This window comes from Parasteatoda tepidariorum, chromosome 10 (genome assembly GCF_982258835.1).
Source record: "Parasteatoda tepidariorum strain Cologne lab strain chromosome 10, Ptep-v5.0, whole genome shotgun sequence".
In the NCBI taxonomy this organism is placed as follows: Eukaryota; Metazoa; Arthropoda; class Arachnida; order Araneae; family Theridiidae; genus Parasteatoda; species Parasteatoda tepidariorum.
In genome coordinates this window covers 31,494,010-31,514,897 of record NC_141764.1, presented here as the reverse complement: position 1 = coordinate 31,514,897, position 20,888 = coordinate 31,494,010, and the positions used below count along the sequence as shown (strand labels likewise).

The 20,888-nt window shown below is 28.4% G+C and overlaps 1 protein-coding gene across 1 annotated transcript in view; it reads right to left on the bottom strand.

The window, feature by feature from the left end:
* Positions 1-285: 285 nt before the first annotated feature.
* LOC107455071 (homeobox protein six1b) overlaps positions 286-20,888 on the bottom strand; it is a 52,895-nt gene continuing 32,292 nt past the window's right edge. The window contains exon 2 of the mRNA XM_016072487.5: positions 286-2,490. Within this exon, the coding sequence (XP_015927973.1) occupies positions 2,025-2,490 (466 nt within the window). The 3' untranslated portion in view covers positions 286-2,024. The remainder of the gene's footprint in view (positions 2,491-20,888) is intronic.

The window sequence follows — 20,888 nt, the reverse complement described above, 5'->3', positions numbered from 1 at the left end:
ACAGAAATTTTTTTTGTTAGTAAATAATCCTAAGTTTCACTATTTCTTGCTATTATTTCTTGATAATATTGATTTAGCGATAATTGTCTACAACCATGAACTATTATTAATAAGAGAAAAAATTTCCGATTACGCAATTTCAAAAATTCTGTGCATGATGCTGTACTTATAAATCAAAAATTTCAGATGATTTACTTTATTTAAAGTACTGTAAGCATATATTATTTCATCAATTAATCTCCAGAATTTTTATCAATTAATTCTTCCTTTAATTTTTATCAATTATTTCTTTTTTTAAATTTTTATCAAATAATTCTTAGATCAATTAGTTTTTTTTAATTTCATCAATTAATTCTCATATTAATATTTTTTTTCAATTTTTATCATTTAGTTCTCAGATTAATTCATTCTAAGACTAATTCCTTATTTTTTAAATATTCATGAATTAATTCTCAGATAAATTATTTCTATTAAATAATACTCCTAAAATGTAAAAGAAGAGATGCATGAAAAAATAATTATTATTATACATTGGACCATAATACCGAGTAAATTTACAAATTTGCTGCTATTTGACATTCTGAAAAGCATAAATGCATATTTGATGCAAGCATATTTGATGCTTTGTTGACGCGTTGCTTGACAAGATAACATATCTTAAACTTGATTATACGATTTTATAGTTTCATTTGAACGATTTTATAAATTCATATGATTTTGTTCATATCATTTGATGGTTTATTCGGTTCAATTTAAATTCTTATTAATGTTACAGTAAATTATCAATATTATTAAAAAATCTTTTATTAATATTTTTGTTGTTTAATAAATGCTAAATTGAACCATTCTTAACTTACAGATCCTATCACCTTGCAGCAAATCTGATTAATAATAAGCTTAAAAATACTAAATTTTTGGTTCGACTATGCAGTGATATTTACTTAAAGTGAGTCAGCGTCTAGTTTCGTTAGATCATGCAGGAAAAGAAAAAAAAAGGGGTGAAATTATTTATGAATGAGTTTTTCTAATTATTCACAACCTTCAACCAACCGAATATTACTTTAAGTAAACTTGGTTTTAAATAAAAATAGCTAAAACCATGAAGATTCTCATCCAAACTAAAAAAAATTCTGAAATTCATGAGAATTTCATTATATTTGAATAAATTTTATAGTTACATTTGATCGATGGTTTATTTGGTTCAATTTGAATACTTATTAATATTACAGCAAATTGTCAATATTATTACAAAGCCGTGTACGGCTATTTTTTTGTTTTGTTTTGTTTAATAAATGCTAAATTGTTGATCTTCAGATCCTTTTATTTTGCATCAAATCTGAGTGATAATATGCCTCAAAATGCTAAACTTATTGTTCAACTCCGCAGTGCTTTTTACTAAGTCAGCAGAGAGTTTTGTCAAATGGAGCAAGTTTAGGGAGAGAGAAAAAAAGTAACATAATTTTAACAGTTTCCTAAATGATCACAACCTTCAACCGAATATTATTTAAAATAAACTTAATTTTAAATTACAATAACATTCTAATCCAAACTAAAAAAAGAAAAAAAGTAATAAATATTTAAATTAAAAAGAAGATAAACGACATTTAAGTTTCAATTGCGCAACAATCCCTATTATATTTTAGACATTATTATATTAATAGGTATAATCAGCAATAGTCCACATTTTAGACAATATAAGAACTGATTCAGAAATAAATATATTAAAAATACTCTAAAAACATCATCACCAGTATGTAAAAGTCGATTAATCAACAGCCCGTAACTGTATCCCCGTTACAACAATAGAATTTTCATAAGTAGTTCGATAAAAAGGGGGGCGTTTCACTGTATTTTGGCATGACCAAACTAGGCTGTGTAACTAGAGAGTTTCTATAGGGCAAGAGTCCTTCACTGGTCACTATCACGCACATCGGGTTTGCAGCCCCATTACCGGCGGTGGTCACTGCGTTGGTCACTTGATGATGGGCAGCCAACGCACTCGTCCCCCCGCCGGGGGTTTGTTGTCATAACGACTGATGGTAGTCTCCACCCCCAGTTGTTAGGCCTAAACTTAGATCGTTGAGGTGGTTGGAGATGAGATTGTTCGGTAGAGCCACCGATAGGTCTCCCATTGGACCAAAGCGGAAACCAGCCGCTGCTGCTGCCGCTAAAGCCGCGGCGGAATGTCCTCCACCCGCTGTTGGGCCGATGCCGGCTCCTGACGTCGGCCCTGCGGTGACAAATGCTGGATGCGTGGGACTGAGTTTAGTGATTTCAGACCCTCCACTTCCAAACATGCCATTTGAGCTATCACTACTACAGCATCCGAGGGGGGCATTGTCCGAATCCAGATTTAAAGAGTGATGTTGACCACTGTGGTGATTATCAGATGAGCTCGGGCGGCGGTCGTTTTTGCTGTCTGATGGACTGCTTGCGTCTTGCTTTGTGCTACCAGTTGAATTTGGAGTCTTTGGTTTATCTCCTGGTTCCCTAAACAAAAAGAATTAATATTTTAGATTATTTGAAACAAATTATCAACTTTAACAGTTGCGTAAATTAAAAATGTATATAATATTTATGTAAATTTTTTATATATATATAGATATCATTCCATTTTTTGTAGATTTTAAAACACAAATTTATTAGGAGATAACTTCATTAATACGAGGTAATAAAATATTTAAGCATCGGCGTTTCTGAACGATCACCCTTAATATTTGATACGATCGATCACCATTAATATACATTACTCTCAATCACCCTTATTATATATTTAATTCCGATATTATTGATCGATCTTAATTTTAGCATACATTCAATGTGTTTCAAATTGATATTTAATCAAAGAAAAAAAAAATGCAATCGCAATTTACCGAATCAGTAGTGAGGTTGTTAGGCTAAATAACGTCAACTTGATTACATTATACTATTTATGTACAGTAAGCAACGAAAAAAAGAAGTTATCAACCTGAATAACTTTTGTTCTAATGATCGGATTTTCACGAGTCAATCTCATTCATGTTAATTAATTAGAGTTGATTAATTAAGTTAAGGAATCTTATCCACAAATTTCTCTGATATTTTTTGTTTGGTTCTGTTTTAACTTAATTAATAGCTAACACTAATTATTTAACATGGATAAAGTTGATCCTATGAACCATTAATTATCGAGAACCAGATTGCTTGTCAGTGTGTGAAGATCAACTCATTGGAGCAAAAGTTATGCAAAGTAAGTTTTTTATTTATTAATTAATTATTTTTCTCACTGTTTCAATGTGCAAGAAAATTTTTTTTAAGGCAATTAACTACTGATTTTAAGATCAAGTTTTTCGTTTGCTGAAATTCAGAATTCATTCCAAAATAATATGTTATTTTAAAGAACAAAAAAAAAAAAAACATTATTGCAGATTATATAAATATTTTTCGAAGCATGCACAATAAAAAAAAGTAACTACTACGTTAAATTATTTAATATACTGCTATTTAATAAACAAATTTTTTTTATTTTTCTTTATTAGTCTGCAAACTACTGATTGAAAGATCAATTCGCCCGTTTGGTGGCGCTTCAGAGCAGATTCCCTTATCTAAATTTGCCATATATTAGTGAATATTTTAAATAAAAAATATTATTTGAAAAATTATACTCATAACAACTAATCGCAACATGTACAATGAACAACTATAAAAAGTTTTTTGTAATAATTACTCCATTTTTATAAAAAAGAAAAAAAAAGGAAAATACATTCATTTTTCCAGCACTAGTATGAAATCACTTTAACATAAAACAAACTACCCCCTCACCACCCCCTTAAAAAAAAGGTAGAAAAGGAGCGAAAATTGTCAAAAACAACTTTATTTAGCATGAAACTAATTACATTACACATTTTTGTTTTGCTTTCTATTTTTAAACTATAAAATTAATAAATAAACAAATAAAAATAAATTTTAAAAAAAATGCACCGAATTTACCCAGTTGTAATAAATTTATGCATAGTTGACAAAATAATCTTAATTTGGTTAGATATAGTCATCCATCAATATTCAGAAATTAACACTAAAATACGGTTTTGTATATGAATAAAATTTGGTAAGAATGGTAAAATTCGGAAATTTTATTATGATACATTAAAACATGACATTAAAACCCTTTATTGAGTTTAATTTAGTTTTCAATTCTGAAATTTAGCTAAATTAATAAATCAAAATAATCTTAAACTACATTTAAATGAAGTATATATTTTCGCATAAATGAAAATGAAATGAGATTATGAGAGCTTGGAATGGAATTGTAAAAACTTAAAATGGAATTATAAAAATTGCAGTTTCGCTGTACTAGTTCTGAATGTATCAAATAAAAATTTAAGTTAAATTATATTTAAGTTAATTAAATAGAGTATATTAAATCTAAGTTAATTTAATGTCTCATTATGAGGAAAATTTTTGCGACAATAAAGCAGATGTAAAGAAAAAAGTCGTTTACATTTTCACACAACTGACAACAAAGTAAGTTTAAAATCATTATAATTAAAATTTGAAAAAAACTGAATTTGAAGGCATGTAATTATGTAGAATAAATGTGTATGTGTATTATGTAGAATGTGATTATGTTTAGAATAAAAATTAAACGAGTTAAATTATCGTCAACATTCTCGTACTGATGAGTGAAGTTAACCTTACAAAAAAGAAGATAACCTTGCTTTCTGAATCTTACTTAACCTTACTACCTTTACTGAAGTTAACCCTACAGTAAAGGAAAAGAGACCCAAACATCAAACGAGAACCATTGCGCATTGCCATCTCAATAATAAATACTATATCATAAACATACTAGAGATCTTCATTTTTGAAGAGTGATTTAAACATCCTGTGACTCAAAATGTCTCCCGAATCTATCAATCATCCATAGACGTGGCAAACTCTGAAGTTAAGAATTTTTATTTGACATAAATGTAGTGAAGTTTGATGATGCACTTTACCGAAGCCTAAATATTGTTGTATAAAATAGCACTTTTGGATTATTGGAAGAGAAAACATGCTAATTTATATTTTTTTCCGGAAAAAATCATAAATTTAAAATAATATCTTATTTCCTAATATAATTAATTTATTAGTTTTATTAATGTGTTAAGATTCTCCGAAATTTCACTGAAATTTTCAGGAACCTTTCAAAGGAAAAGAGACCCAAATATCAAATCAGAACCAAGTGTTGTATGTTCATTGTTATCTCAATAATATATTATAGACATACAAAAGATGTTCTTTTTTGGGGAGTGATTCAAAGATCATAGAGCTCAAAATGTCTCCCGTATCTATGAATTATCAATCGGCGTGACAAACCAAAAAAAAAGTACAAAATTTTCATTTGGCATCTATGTAGTGAATTTTGATGATCCCACTTTCCAAAGAATAAATGTTGGATTCCTCGACAAAGGGGAAAACATGCCTATTTACATTTGTTTTCGGAACAATTAATAAATTAACTAAGATAAAATATAATTTTCTAACATAATTAAGAAATCAGTTTCATTGAGATGTTATGATCACTAAAATTTTACTGAAATTTTTTAATGCAAAATAATGAAGAGAACCTTTTAAATGAATTCACTTAAGTGGTTAAAATCTTACATACACGTCATAAAATATTTTATTTTATATATTATAACCGTCGTTGAACAGCCGACCCAATTTGGGTATACCACAACTAATGTTCAACTCCGTAGCCTTGTAATTTTGAACCAATCCAAGAGGAAACTCCTGGGTCAGTACCCTCAGAGGTATGATATGTGATGGAAACGTGGAGGACTTTGTGACTCGACAGATTTAACGTGCATCTGTCATCATTTACGACACGGGGAGTCTTCGGCCGGTGGGGATCGAACCCACGACTTCTTAGACAATCATAAAATATTATTAGTTTATCATCTGTGCAGTTATATTTTTGAAAGTTTGCTCTCTGAACCTAAGCATCCCAGAAAAAAATAAAAAGAAACCATTGCCTTAAGACATAAAGCGTCTGAGAATGACTAGTGCTAAGTGTAAGTGCTAAGCAATTAAAGTTTACATTCGAATTCTCAACAAATAAAAATCGTTGATTACTCAATACTCGTATTAATTTACACGATATAATTGTTTCTACTGATATCTTAGGATACTGAGCTGATCTTATAAACTTTCAAATGTGTGAGAAAAAAATTATTTTCCTTCATGCTAATTAACTTAGCAATGCATGAAAATTGAAAAGTTACAACAAAAATGTAATCTGCACCGTGAATATTTTAGTGTATGTATTCAAATTTTTTAATTTGCTTTCTCACAGCTTAGTTTTATTAATTTCTTTCTTGTTCCTTTTTTTTAAATTTTTTTTTTTTTTTTTTTACTGGAGACGTTTTACTGAAATTTCGTCGAAACATTTTAGCATAAAATTGTTTTGCATAAAATTGTTTTCTCCCTCGCGAAAATGCTTCAAGCATTTATCAACATAACTATTGTTTTGCTAGGCCTTATAATTCAGTTACAAAATTTTATAGTGAGTTTTTGAAAACAGTGATTTCAACTGGTTTATACCCTACTTATACAACTCAATCTTTACGTAATATTAAAAAATTATGAAAATTTTTGAAGTAGATATTATCGTATAACATAATCTCTAGAGTATAACCAACTTTTCCAGTAAATTAAAAGGGAAAAGAAGTCAATATTAATGGCAACAAGAGACCATAATAGTTTTTGTTTCCGACGTCATGACCACTTTCACAAAAAAATTTTATATGATTTTATAATCCTCTTAAACTGTGCGGCAGTATAGAAGAATGGTTAATGCGTTAACTTATTTAAGAGGTTCCCCAGGTTTGAAACCCGGTGATAACTGCGTTATTTAATTTTTAATCGAATCCCGCTGTACTGAACTCTCAGTAGACCCAATAATGAGTACACTATAAACAGTAATTCCTTATATCCTGATAGTTTGAAAAATTATTTTTTATCATATGACAAAAATATTGTTGGAAATAGCAATTACGATAGCACATAATTTGTTTATAAATTATTAACTGATTGCATATATCAAATATTAAATATTAAATGGAAAAAGTATTAAATTAATTTTACATTTTAAGGAAGAGATTATTGCTTTTCGACTGACTATAATTCGATTTTAAATCGAGTTTACCAATCAACAATTAGTTAATCTCTTCACCTTATTTTTTCCATTGAAAAAAAAAATTCGGAAATTTTAATGCCGATTGCGCTTTCAAGATTAAAGTTGTTGAAATTTCTTGTCCTTCCTCGGCATGGGGGAAGGGGGGTTAAGACGACTGTGCTACTTAGCAACTTGTTCGTCTTAGTTTAAAAATGATGATGAGCGTGCAAGAAAAGATTTGACATAATTTAAATAAATGCCATTATTTGCAGTTTAAAGTTGAAAAAACTGAGAAAATGTTATTAGAGCTCACTGTAAAAGAACTATCAATTTTTCAGCAGCCCACTATAATATACAAAACATTAGTTAAATGAGAGTTCAGAAGGAATCACTAAATAAGTTTGCTACAAGCGATTGTTCATTATATACCAAGTTCAATATAACGGGCTTCGACTTAAAAAGAACTGACATCTTGAGTGCTGGCATTTATTAGCGTAAATTCACAGGAATATTCTTTAAAGGACTGTTTATTCACGTGAATTTTGAATTTAGTTTTAAACTTTGCCATTTTGGAATTGGCAACGATTTCAAAATCGTCGTTTTTAGGTATCATTTTACAACTCTTCATTCAATGTCCACTCAGAAAGGAAAATCACTGACAACAAAAGCAATTCTTTTTGTCAATTTTATTACAGTTTTCTGAGACCCCATGATTCAATTTTAAACTTTCATGACGGAATTTTTAAACTGATTCATATCCTATTAATACAACTCATATGCTTTTTAAAAGATAATTTCACATCGATGAGGCAATCAGAATTTACAATTTTATATATTTTTTTATAAATAGATAAAAACTATTTTTATGCAAAGCGCTTTGTTCTTATATATATTTCAGGCATAGATACGTATCAAAAAAAAAATTTTTACGAACATATTCATTTATTTCATACTATACGAGCGGTACAAAATGGCGAAATTGTCCTTAAATTAATAGAGTGGAAACCATTAATAATTTTGACTGAAACAACTTGTTTCACTAAAAAATTTTTTTACAGCATTTACTTGTACATTTCTTCGTGTGAGTCTTAACTTTGCTATTTTAGAATTGGCAACAATTTTGTAAACGACGCTTTTAGATGCCATCAGTTTATAACTTTCCATTCAATTTCCACCCACAACGAAACATTTATATGGTTCCATTCAAATATATTTTAAGAAAGATGATAAGAAAAAAAAAATACCCCCAAGTTCGCAGATAAGAGATTTATCTTAGTAAGTTACCTGAACCGATATCCATTCCCCAGATAGTGCGAAAGCACGAAGTGTAATACTTGTAGCAATACCCATTACCGCATACCTGGTATTAATCATTCACTCCCATAGACGACTACACAATGTGATTGATAGAGAAAACTCAAACGTTCCTGGCACCGTTCCCGTTCTTGATACCGTTCCAAGAAGGGATCCATTTTCCACCGACAGAGGAACCGTCTCCAGAAACATTGCTGATGGTGCTGACACTGGAACTGTTTACACTGCGTAATGAGATGTGATGCTGCATCAAAAGCAAACCCACCTTCAAAGAAATTTATCTTTGCTGTAGCCAACATCTTTGTTGGTTACAGCAATACCGTCCAAAAAGCCACTTGTATTTTCAGGTCCTTGAAGCTTTGCAGCTGTCTTGTATTTATAATTTTTCTCTTCTATGTAGTTTTTTTTTTATTGTCATCTACTTCTGTGTGTGTGTACATAAACTAAAAGCAGACGGTATTTTTGTATTGTAATCTAGTAGAGGGTTTATCTTTTTTGTTGGCAGCAATTCAGCTATTGATACTGTTTGGTCTTTATTTTACAGCTTTTGATTCTTTTTTTCTTCTTTTTCGTAGAACGATTGTGTTTTGTTTTCTGTTACCGCGTCATTTTTAGCGACACATTCACCATCCAAAACGAAAATTGAGTAAAATAAAGCGGAAAGAGTAACAAGAACAAAGAGAAACCAAAACAATAACAGCGGGTGAAACTTTTAATCTTAGAGAGTATACAAGTAAACTTAAGACGATCCAAGGTTCAAAAACCACACTGAACAATGGAACGAATAGCGAAAAATCAAGATATGTGTAAGCAATGTAAACTTGCTTTTAAATCAGAGTTTAAAATTTGAAGAAGAATTCATGCATATAATGCCTTATATTGCTTAAAAATAAAATAGATAGCTTATTTTTTGAATAACCATACAGTTACATTGCAGAAACAGATAAAAAAAAATTAAAACAAATACACGCAGGTGTCTCTGTAATATAAAATCTAATTTGTCTGAGCAAATTCTTTATTGTTATCTGAGCATTGCACAGCAAAAACTATGATTGATCCTTAATAAGCAAAGATTCATAATCGTGAAAATAAACAATGATCTATAATCATAAAAATAAACAATGATCTATAATCATAAAAATAAACAATGTACCATTAGCATGAAATAGGTTAACTTATTATGACATTTGCTTTAAATTATTGATTTTATATTCTTTAGTAAGATCTTGAAATTTTTCAATTAAGTTTTGTTTGATTTGCAAGATTTTACTTTAATGAAACATTTTTCCTTTTTTTATCGTCTTACATTCTGTGATTTACTTCGAATATCATTTAACTTGGACCATCCACTGTAAACTTTTTTTAAGCAAAAAAGTATCCCAGATGTTAAGCCTGTTGATCCCTAATTAGACGAAATGTGTGAAATGAGAAAAATAACTTCTATCACTCGTTTTTAAATGAAACGTTTGAAACGGGAGAAATATAATACTGCAAAGTTAACTAAAATTGAAATAGTAATGTAATTAATATTCAAACAATTTGATATTTGTTATAACTGTAAAAAAAACTCATTAAACTTCTGACCAAAGTGCAGTTTATTGATTTTGCAACTGGGAAACTCGAGTGTTTTATAACTATTATTTTAACAGACCATATCCAATTACCTAACTCAAATAAATTAATTCTTACAGGATAGTAAGTCGTTAAAATTGCGAAGCAATACGATCCTTACTTCTTTGCTGTGTCATATCTTTGGCTAGTAAGCATATTTCTCAATAAAATTTATTAAATATTGGCAAACCACACTAATGTTGTTGTTGTTATCGAAATATTTTTAGCAAAGAGGTCATCGAAGTATTATATCGGATTCACATCATGATGACAGAGTCGAAAATTAAAAGCTGTGAATAAGTTTAGCGAATGTGGAATTTTTAGTGTGGAAGTGCAAGTGTTACTTCGTAGCTTCAAATTAAGTAAGATTTTTGATCATAGCAATCTGCTTTGCTTTAGGAAAGAAAAAAGAGAATGCAACAGCTTTAATGAAGGTTTGACGAGTTGAGGGGAGAAGTACCTTAAACTTAAAGAAAATTCGGTATAACGTTGAACCATACTATAATATCAGTTTTTTACTATAATACGGTACTACTTTGTAATAGCTTTGTAATAATACGGTACTACTTTGTAATACGATGTTGAATTGAACCGTGTTTCCCCTCAAATTGAACCATAGTACTGTGAGTAGATGAACCATAGTACTGTAAGAATTTGAACCATATTACTGTAAGAAGTTGAACCATAGTTCTGTAAGTAGTTGAATCATAGTAAGAAGCAAAATAATGTGAATCACAGCACCATATTAAAAATGCAACAAATTTTAACTAGATAAGGGTTCATCATGCTTTGAAATTTCTAACCTGCACACTTCAGGAAAAAAGTATAGTCGAAACTACCAGAATAGCCGTGCTTCTGACTTTATAGAAACGCCAAAAAGCTCGGAAATTTGCAAAACACTTTGGCAATGATTTTGATAATATTAAGAATTAAATATGATTTAATGACATGTGATAAAATTTTATAAAGGGGGTAAAATTTGATAATTTCATCATGATACCTTAGAGCAAGGCGTCACATTAAATGCACATTTCAGTTTTGCAATTTTTACGAAATATGTGGTAATAAGAACTATCATTTTGAAAATCAGAATTGCCGGTAAACCGTTACCACATGAACCGAAAAATTACCTAATAAATGGTTTGAATACCGTGTATTTTGGTTTTATTACCAGAATTATGGTCTACTTTTTTTTTTACCATTAATGTCATTACCATACAATACGGTAAGTTTATCAGAATTTTTTTCTTCATGTAGAATTTACGAAAAAGGAAATCAACTATCCATCCCAACAAATGTTATGATATTCTTCTTTTGTTTGTTTTTTATTTTTACTTATTTATTTAATTTTTCGTTTCTCTTCTGATATCTACTCAGTATTTATAAATCATCAATCCTCTTTTCTCGTGAATAGGCGAATCATAAAGTACTAACTAAACAAATCTGTCAAATAAAATTGGAAAAAAGAGAGATAAATTTTTCTTATTTTATGTATTTTTCATTTTATTATTATTGTTTATTTATTTATTATTATTATTTTTCTTCTTGTCATTTCTCTTCAATCATTTTTCAATTAATCATTCTTCCATTTTTCCCACTTCTGTATATCTACCCACTACTGAAATCATTCAACTGATTAGAAGAATTTTATAGGAAAAAAAAGTTCCAAAAAATTCTCGTGTTAGGCTACCAGTTTCACTTAGCAAGTCTCGTGTCACCAGATCCGCAGTCGCAGATATCCTAGTCGGAAGTTTGCCAACACCGTAAAAATCTCATGGGTTTACAAGCCAAAACTTCTCCCAATGTTTATTATTTTTTTAACTTTAAACCCCATCATTCTGGGTAACTTTCGAACAAATCCTCTGAGAAAAAAATGAGATAGTGCCTCTTTTCAACAAGAACAGCCTCCTCTGGTTTTCTAAGAGACTCGATGTCAGAAAGACTGACAGACAGCTTAGAGAGTCAGAGAAAAACAGAGAGCGAAAAAAAAACTCGTCATTTTTCCCTTTTTTTTCCCAACCCTAAGTTGTATTATTAGAAACAGAAGACTGCGCGAAGCGAAATAATGAATAGTACGAAATAACCGGTTGATTGAGATTGGTTAATGCTTCGGATGAAAGAGGTTTTGTGAGAAAATACTCCCCAGTTAGAGATTTTACCAGAGCAATTAGAGTTGTGGCAGTTTATACCATTGCCGTGCATTTATGCGTTTACGAGAGTAAATTTAGAGGGGGGGGGGATTAGAGTTGCAATTAAAGCAGTTGATATTTATAGTAACTTAAAATTACTTCTAAAGAAAATATTTTGCTAAATGGCTAAGGAAAAACATTATTTCTTTCATATATCTGCAACTAAGTATACAAATGTTTGAAACCAAATACGTGTAGATAAATTATGGTTAAATGGTAATAAAATTACGGATGTTTAAATAAAAAGACCGTATATTTTTACTTAGTTTAAGCATTACTCGTGGCAAAAGCTCTACAGATGGTAAGATTATTACTTTAAGAAATAAAAGTACCTAATTTTTTTTATTGATTATTGACTTTTTATTTATTTATTTACTTATTATGGTAGCAAAATTTTTTGAATTTCATATTATTCTTTTAATTCCTGTATATTTCCCCTTTAGAGATTTTACTGGAGCAATTAAGGTTCTGGTAGTTTAGAGCATTGCCGTGCATTTGTATATTTACGAGAGTAAATTTAGAATTAGGGAAATTTGAGTTGAAATTAAAGGAGTTGATATTTATAGTAACTTGAATATATATATATATATATATATATATATATATATATATATATATATGTAGATTAAATAGTAATAAAATTACAGTTGCTTGAATAAAAAGAAATCGTATATTTTTACTTCGTTTAAACATAACTCGTGGCTAAAGCTCTACAGAGGGTGTGATGGTTACTTTAAGATTTACGAGTTCCTAATTTTTAATTGATTATTCACTTTTTATTTATTTATTTAATTTAATACCAAAATTTTTCGAATTTCATATTAATGTTTTAGCTTATTTATCTAATTAGTCTAATGTATTAATAATTATAACTGACATTTTAGACTATGTTGAGAGTTAATTTTCTTTAACTATCTATTTAGCTTGGAAACATTACTGTTAAGTTCATTACTGCTATAAAAAAAAATATATCATGCTTCATAAATTTACAAATTTGGGAGAGTTGAACAAATGAATAAAAAATAATTATATTATAAACTAATTAAATTTCAAATTATTTTACGACAGTTGGAATATGATTTTTCCCAAAGTGTAACCTAAAAAATTAATACTAAATTGTTTTTTTTTTCTATGTTTTGTATGTATGTATTTTTCATGTGGTTATTATTGAGACACATAACAATTAAACTGAAACTTATTGAATTACTAATTTATTATGAAGATTTCATTCATTTATTTTTAATATAAATTAATGTAATACAATTGTAATTCATACAAACTTCGAATACGGGAGTGCACTACATTGATTTTTTAATAATTTTAGATTTAATTCTACTCGGAGAAACAATTCTGGCTAAACTACCAAATTGTATGGTATTGACATTCCCGGTTTTTAAAAAAAAGAGGGAAAAAACATAATTCTGGTTAATAAAACCAAAATATACGGTATTTAAACCATTCAATCGATAATTTTTCGGTTCATATGGTAATAGTTTAACATACATTCTGGGTTTCATAACTATCGTGCTTATTATCACACATTTAGTGAAAAATACAAGACTGAAAATTAAATTGAACCAAATGATAATTTTTAATGCCATGCGTTAAGGTATCATGATAAAATTACCAAATTGTATCACATATTATGTAATTACATTTTATCTAAATCATTATCAAAGCGTTTTGGAAAAAATTTCCGAGATTTTTGGTGTTTCCGTAGAGCCAGAAACACGGTAAATTTTACCATATTCTGGTAGTTTCGACCATACTTTTTTTCCGTGAACAAAAATACAGCTATTTTCAATTTAAGTTTAAACAATTGTAACAGTTGTAAGTTACGCAAAACAGTCAGTATTGTTTCAATATCCTTTCTTCCAGAATTAAATCTGACTAGAAAGTAGCAATTAAGCACATTGAAATATGATTTTATTTTTATTTTATAATCATTCTTTGAACAGCCGACCGAATTTTCAGTTTACAGCTACCCAATCCAGAAGACAAGGGAACTCCTGGACCTAGTAATGGGAGAAATTTGCCTTCGTGGAGGACTTTTTGATGGAACTAACCCGCATTTACGTTACATGGAGAGGAAAACCACTAAATCCTCCTACGGTTAGCCTGATGGCAAGGGAACTCTAACCCATGATCCCTCTATCAATGAGGATATTTTACGTCAGCACTGAGGTCGGTGCAAGCCGGGTGCGGAATTCGAATCAACCAGCCAATCTCGGGATTTGAACCCGGTTCACCTCATTAGGAGGTGAGCGCTCTAACCCCTGAGCCACCACGGCTCAGTTAAATATGATTATAATCTAAGAATTTTAGCGAATATTTTAACTTAATGCGAAATTTGGAGAAGAAATTTGCTTTTTGTTTCGCTTACTTTCTTTGAAAAACTGATGTCTGAAAAGCTAGGTTAAACATTGGAAAATTGTATTGGGTTTTATGCTTAAGCCAGTTATTGGTCAAACCAGTTTCAAAAAATTTATTAAAACTAAGAAAAAAAGCATTAAATACGTAAAAAAAAATTTTTTTAGTGGAATAAGATTATTTCTTGCTACCACAACAATCTTGTTAAGAAAATAACACAGATTTAGAACAACCTCATTATTTATACTACATGATCCTTATCATTATGAACATGAATTAATAAACACAGCTATTTTCAATCCGAATTTAGACAACTGTTAAACAATACCCATTGTTTCGACTTCGATTTTTTTTTCTGAAGTAAACCTCATTAGAACACACTCAGTGAAAAATTGTTACTATTTCAGAGTATTTTTGCTTAAGGTAAAATTTAGAGTTTAAGTTAAACATTGCAAACCATTTTTCATTTGTGTTTTTTTTTTTTATGTCACTAGCTAATTTATGTCTGAATAGCTTGGTAAAACCTTTAAAAATTGTACATGGTTTTAGTCCTAAGTCCGTTATTAATCAAATCAGTCTCAAAAAATTAATTAAAAATATAAAGAAAATTAAATAAGTAAAAAAAAGTTGCAAAAATGAAAATATATATATATATATATTAATGGAATGAGATAATTTGCTGTTAACACCTCAATCTTGTTAAGAGAAGAACATATTTTTAGAGCAACTTCATTATTTATATTTCTTAATCACTATCATTACGAGCTTGAATCAATAAAGACAGCTAATGGACACCTATTTTCAATTTCAGTTTAGACAGCTGCAAAATAACCTCCATTGTTTCGACTTCAAAGTTCTTTTCTTTCGTAATTAAACCTGATTCATGCGGTCCAAAAACTCGTGATCAAATATTCTTCTTTGTTTAAATAATCGAAACGCCAATCCAGACTTCTCTCAAACTACAAAAGACCTCAGGTTCGTAACCTAACACGTTCAATTTTCCTATTCCCCCGCCTCTTACCTCAAAACCTCAAAAAGAAAACGATTAATCGTTTTGCCAAATCAGACCCGCGAAATTTCCTAATTAGCCGTATACAAATCGTTTTAAGTTTTCTTTCTTAAATAAATCACTTCTTCTCAGTTTCACGCGCTCTTTTAAAGCACAATTACAACTCAAAACTATTAACTTCTAGCCGGGCGTGAGAGTTCATTAACTATACAGCACGATTTTTGCGCATGAGAAAAGTTGAGGATTTGTTTGTATTTTCATGTGGTTTTATTTTTCATCTTGGCTCTTTGCACTGTATCGGTGTCTGTTAATCTATTTTTTGGTTGTTTGTTATTTGCTTGTTGATTCCCACTTTTGTTTTCCTGACTTTGGAATAACAATACGTTTTCTTAAGGTATTTGTCAGGTAATTATTTTTACTTGAGCCGGGATAACAAGGTAAAAGATTTCATTCGCCATTTTTAACCACGTTCGGAAACAAACTGAATTTAAGTCATTTCGCTGCAGAAAAACTTTATGCATAATATTTCCAAAACAATACTTTTTATAAACGGCATAGCCTTTTGGATATATTTTTATCTATGCATTTATTGTTAGGAAAAAGTTGAATTTTTGATATTATATTTTTTTCATCTTGCTTGGATTTTAAAGTAATGAATTAAAAAATACCTAGCGCCATTTTTTATCTAGTTCACTTTATAGAACTGATTTGAAAAAAAATGGAAGTTTCTATATTACAGTATAAAAAATAATAAATAGCACCGTTTTTTTTAACTACCCCTTGTTTTTCATTTCAAGTGAAATAATAAATATATTTTTTTTTCAATTAGTTCAGAAAAAAATATTTTATATATTCCGTAATAACATAAATAGTAAAACAACAAATAATGAAGATATTTTTAAATGATATTTAAAAATTAAAATTGAATTCTGTCTACTTTTAAAGTAGTTAATAAATTATAAAAAAAGGAGTAAATAACTATACACTTTGTTTTGACTTTACTTGCAATAAACAATCATATTCTTCTGCTTAAAATCATTTTTTGCTTTTCTGAGCACCATTTTAAAACTCATTTAAAAGTTAAGCTATTATTTATAGTCATTAAATTTTCAAATCGATTCATACAATTACAATTAAGTGAACCTGTTAAGTGATTTAATGTTGCGCAATTTAAGGGAAGTGATTTGAAACATGCATAGATTATAGATAATATATTATTAGAGATAATAGATTCCTTATATAGATAATAGATTCCTTAAAAATAGTCTATATGTTCCTTTTTTCAGATGCATTTCATCAAGCATGCATCACATAATACAAATCAACCAAAATAAACTGATTTTCTATTTGTCGAGTATTTTTTTATTAGAAAAGTTAGTATTTTATGTATTTTATATAATATAGTTAGTATAAAAACCTAATAAAAAAAAACATATTTTTATTAATGATACTAATAAATCACAATCACTTAAAGATTTTCCCAAATATTTTTTGTTTAAAAAGTTTACATTTCAAAAATGAAATTTCAACTTATAATTTATTCATTTTGAATTTAACGATACTGAAAAGCATCGTTGAAAACAGAATTTCATTCTATAAAAGTTGAATTTAATTTAACACAATATACTACTTAAAAAAGACGCAATAAAAATATTTTCCCTCTTAATATCATTTTAATAAATGTATTCTATGTTTAAACAAAAAAATAAGACTTCATTTAAAAAATGGATGTATAGTAATGCAATTTCATAAGAACGCATCTCTAAGTAAGAATCATATCTTAAAATTTTCTAACTTCCTTCCAAAAACAAACATTTATAAATTTGATTAGATATTGTACAGAAATTCACTATATTATAAAGTGGGACTTTTCAAATTGCATCAGATTCAAAATAAATTATGCATTTTTTCACGTGACCGAATATTGAAAAGAAGTACTAATGCTATGGAGTATAAATATTATTTTGCAATTTTAAATATTAGAAATGTATAAATAAGTCTATTAAATGAATTATTATCAGTATGTTAAAAACTTGAAATATATTGTCTTATCAGAATTATTACAAGCAAATCAGAACTATTACAAGTTCTAATTTAGAAGGGAGCAATTGAGGCCCGCTCCCAGAACCTTTCTTTAAAAAAAGGTTCAAATAATGATTCAAGATTTATTTTGAATATCTGTTTTGGAGAGTCTTCAACAGAAAGCCTTTGCCCATGGCCTGGACTGTTACGCATAACAAGTGTGATAATTATTATTTTTTAATGAATTATTTCCTTTGTAATTTGTCATATAAATTATTTGGAAGTATAATTATTTACTTTTTAAATGTTATTTGATAGGATATTTAATCAATTTACAATTTATTTTATTACTATTATTTATTATTAATAACTATATTATTAATTAATATTTTTTCAGAGTCGCTATACATCTTATAGTAAATAATACACATAATAAATGCACCATAATACTTTTTAAATTAAAGAATAGAATCCCCTCAAAGAAAAAATAATGTGACCTCAAGATCAGCAAATCGATCTCTGATTACGGTGTTAGAAAAGAGTAACAGACCAAAAATGGCGCATCGCCAAATTCTTCGCCATAAAACCATTTTTTGGCCTGATGATATTCTGTAGTTCAGCTTAGAAAAATAATCCAGCTCATATTTTTTCAATTTATTCCCTTCTAAGAATTTATTTCATATAAGAGTCTTGCGAGTAAAGGATCCAAGTCTACTTACGAGAATTGCATCGTAGTTTATAATCTGAGAACCCCATCTCGTTATGCAACCACCTCCCACCTTTGTACACAAACTGTGTCGTTTATGTTTCTGAGAGGTAAAAAAAAAAAGGGTAAAGTTGCCGAGACGAAATTTAAATTATTCGCAGCTCCTTGAAAATGAGAGGGTCCATTACTTAGTCGAATCGAAAATTGTTTTTGCAACCTCGTGCAGTGGTGGAGGATCATTTTTATTTCGTGTCCAAACCGTCTCTCAACCCCATACTATTCATCAGTTGTTGCACTGAGTCGTAGAATAAGCAACGATAAGGAGAAAAAAAGGAATTTATTATGAATTCTACGAAAGAGTGTAGATTCGCAAGCGAGGAATGGTAATTTTATTTCATAGAATTCGTCAGTTGTAGGTAAAATAAATGTAGGAAAGAAAAAATAAATGTGCTTGAAATTCTTTCTGAAGAAACTATGGTTTCTAATAGTTTTTATTTTAGGATATATATTAATTAAAATTAAAAAATATCCTTTTTTTTAATTGGTCTTTGTTTTAAAGCTGTTATTATGAATTTTATGAAAGTTATCATTATGAATTCTGTGAAAGTGTGTAGATTCGCTAGAGAGGATTGGTAATTTTATTTCATAGCAATCGTCAGTTGTAGGTAAAATAAATGTAGGAAAGAAAAAATAAATGTACTTGAAATTCTTTCTGAAGAAACTATGGTTTCTAATAGTTTTTATTTTAGGATATATATTAATTAAAATTAAAAAATATGCTTTTTTTTTTAATTGGTCTTTGCTTTAAAGTTGTTATTATGAATTTTATGAAAGTGATTATCATGAATTCTATGAAAGTGTGTAGATTTGCTAGAGAGTTTTATTTCATAGAATTCGTCAGTTGTAGGTGAAATAAATGTAGGAAAGAAAAAATAAATGTTCTTGTAATTCTTTCTGAAGAAACTGTGGTGGCTAGTAGTTTTTATTTTAGGATATATATGAATTAAAATAAAAAAATATTCTTTTTTTTAATTGGTCTTTGCTTTAAAGTTGTTACTATGAATTTTACGAAAGTGATTATTATGAATTCTATGGAAGTGTGTAGATTCGCAAGAGAGGATTGGTAATTTTATTTCATAGCAATCGTCAGTGGTAGGTAAAATGAATGTAGGAAAGAATATATAAATGTGCTTGAAATTCATTTTCAAAAAACTATGGTAGCTAATAGTTTTTATCTTAGAATATATATTAATACAAATTTAAAATACATGCTTTAATTTTTTAAAAATTTTGCCTTAAAATTATTATTATGAATTATATGAAAGTGCGTGGATTCGCGAAAGACGAATAGTAATTTTATTTCATAGCTATCGTCAGTTGTACTAAAATAAATGTTGGAAAGGAAAACTGAATGTGCTTGAAATTCTTTCTGAAGAAACTATAGTAGTTTTATATTGCATATAATATATATTAATTCAAACTAAAAAATATGATTTTTTTTTAAATTTTTCTTTGCTATAATTTATATTTCTTTTCTAAAAGATATTGTATTTATTTTTGTAAATATTTTTTAAAAAGATAACCAGGCAATGTCTTATAAAATTTTGACGCAAACCTTACAATTTAACATTAAATCAATTTAGAAAAATAATTGATTATAAATACCAATTTAGAATAATAGTTTATTATAATCAAATTATAAAATGGTTGTTCAATATCCTTTTTTGAGCCTCGTTGTAATTATTTTAGAACTTCAGTACAATCATTTCAAATGATCAGTAGAATTATGTCAGAAAATCAGCACAACAAAATTAATTTTATTTTATTCGATTCACTTTCCATTGTTTATCCTTTTATTTCGCACAACATTATTTATACTTTTTATTCGGCCTTTTTTTTTAACCGTTTTATATGATTCAAATTTTTGAGTACTTTTCAGCAGAACATTTTAGGGAACAAAAAAATCTGATCTGAAGTAATTTTTTACAATAATAATGGTCGTGAAAACATTGAATCACTGTAATTAAATAAATATTACTGTAAAAATTAGATCTTAACATTCTTAATTTTTATAATAATAGTTACCGTAAAAACATTGAATCTCTGCATTCAAATAAATATTGCTGTAAAAATAGATTTCATGATAAAATAGATATTGCGGTAAAATGAATTTCACGGATGATGCACCACCCAAGGTGCAGGACCTTTATACCGTAATTTGATGCGGAATTTTTTTACAGAGTATTAGTATTTTAATTTCAGGACATCGGAATATTTATCTCAGAACATCAGCAAACAAAAACTTAGCAAAAAAAAAAAAATTTTTAGAACATCAGCTGTAAAACTATTTCTAGATGTTTGAATTTTTAAGAACTGTTTAAAAATATCAGTATAATTCGTTAAAATGTAAGGGCAATTATTTACAATCAGTTTGTGCGGAAATTAATGCTCATTCGAGATTTTGTTTTTTAAAAACTACAAAACATTTAAACATGATAAAAAAAGATGAAAAAGCGTTCTAAATAAGAA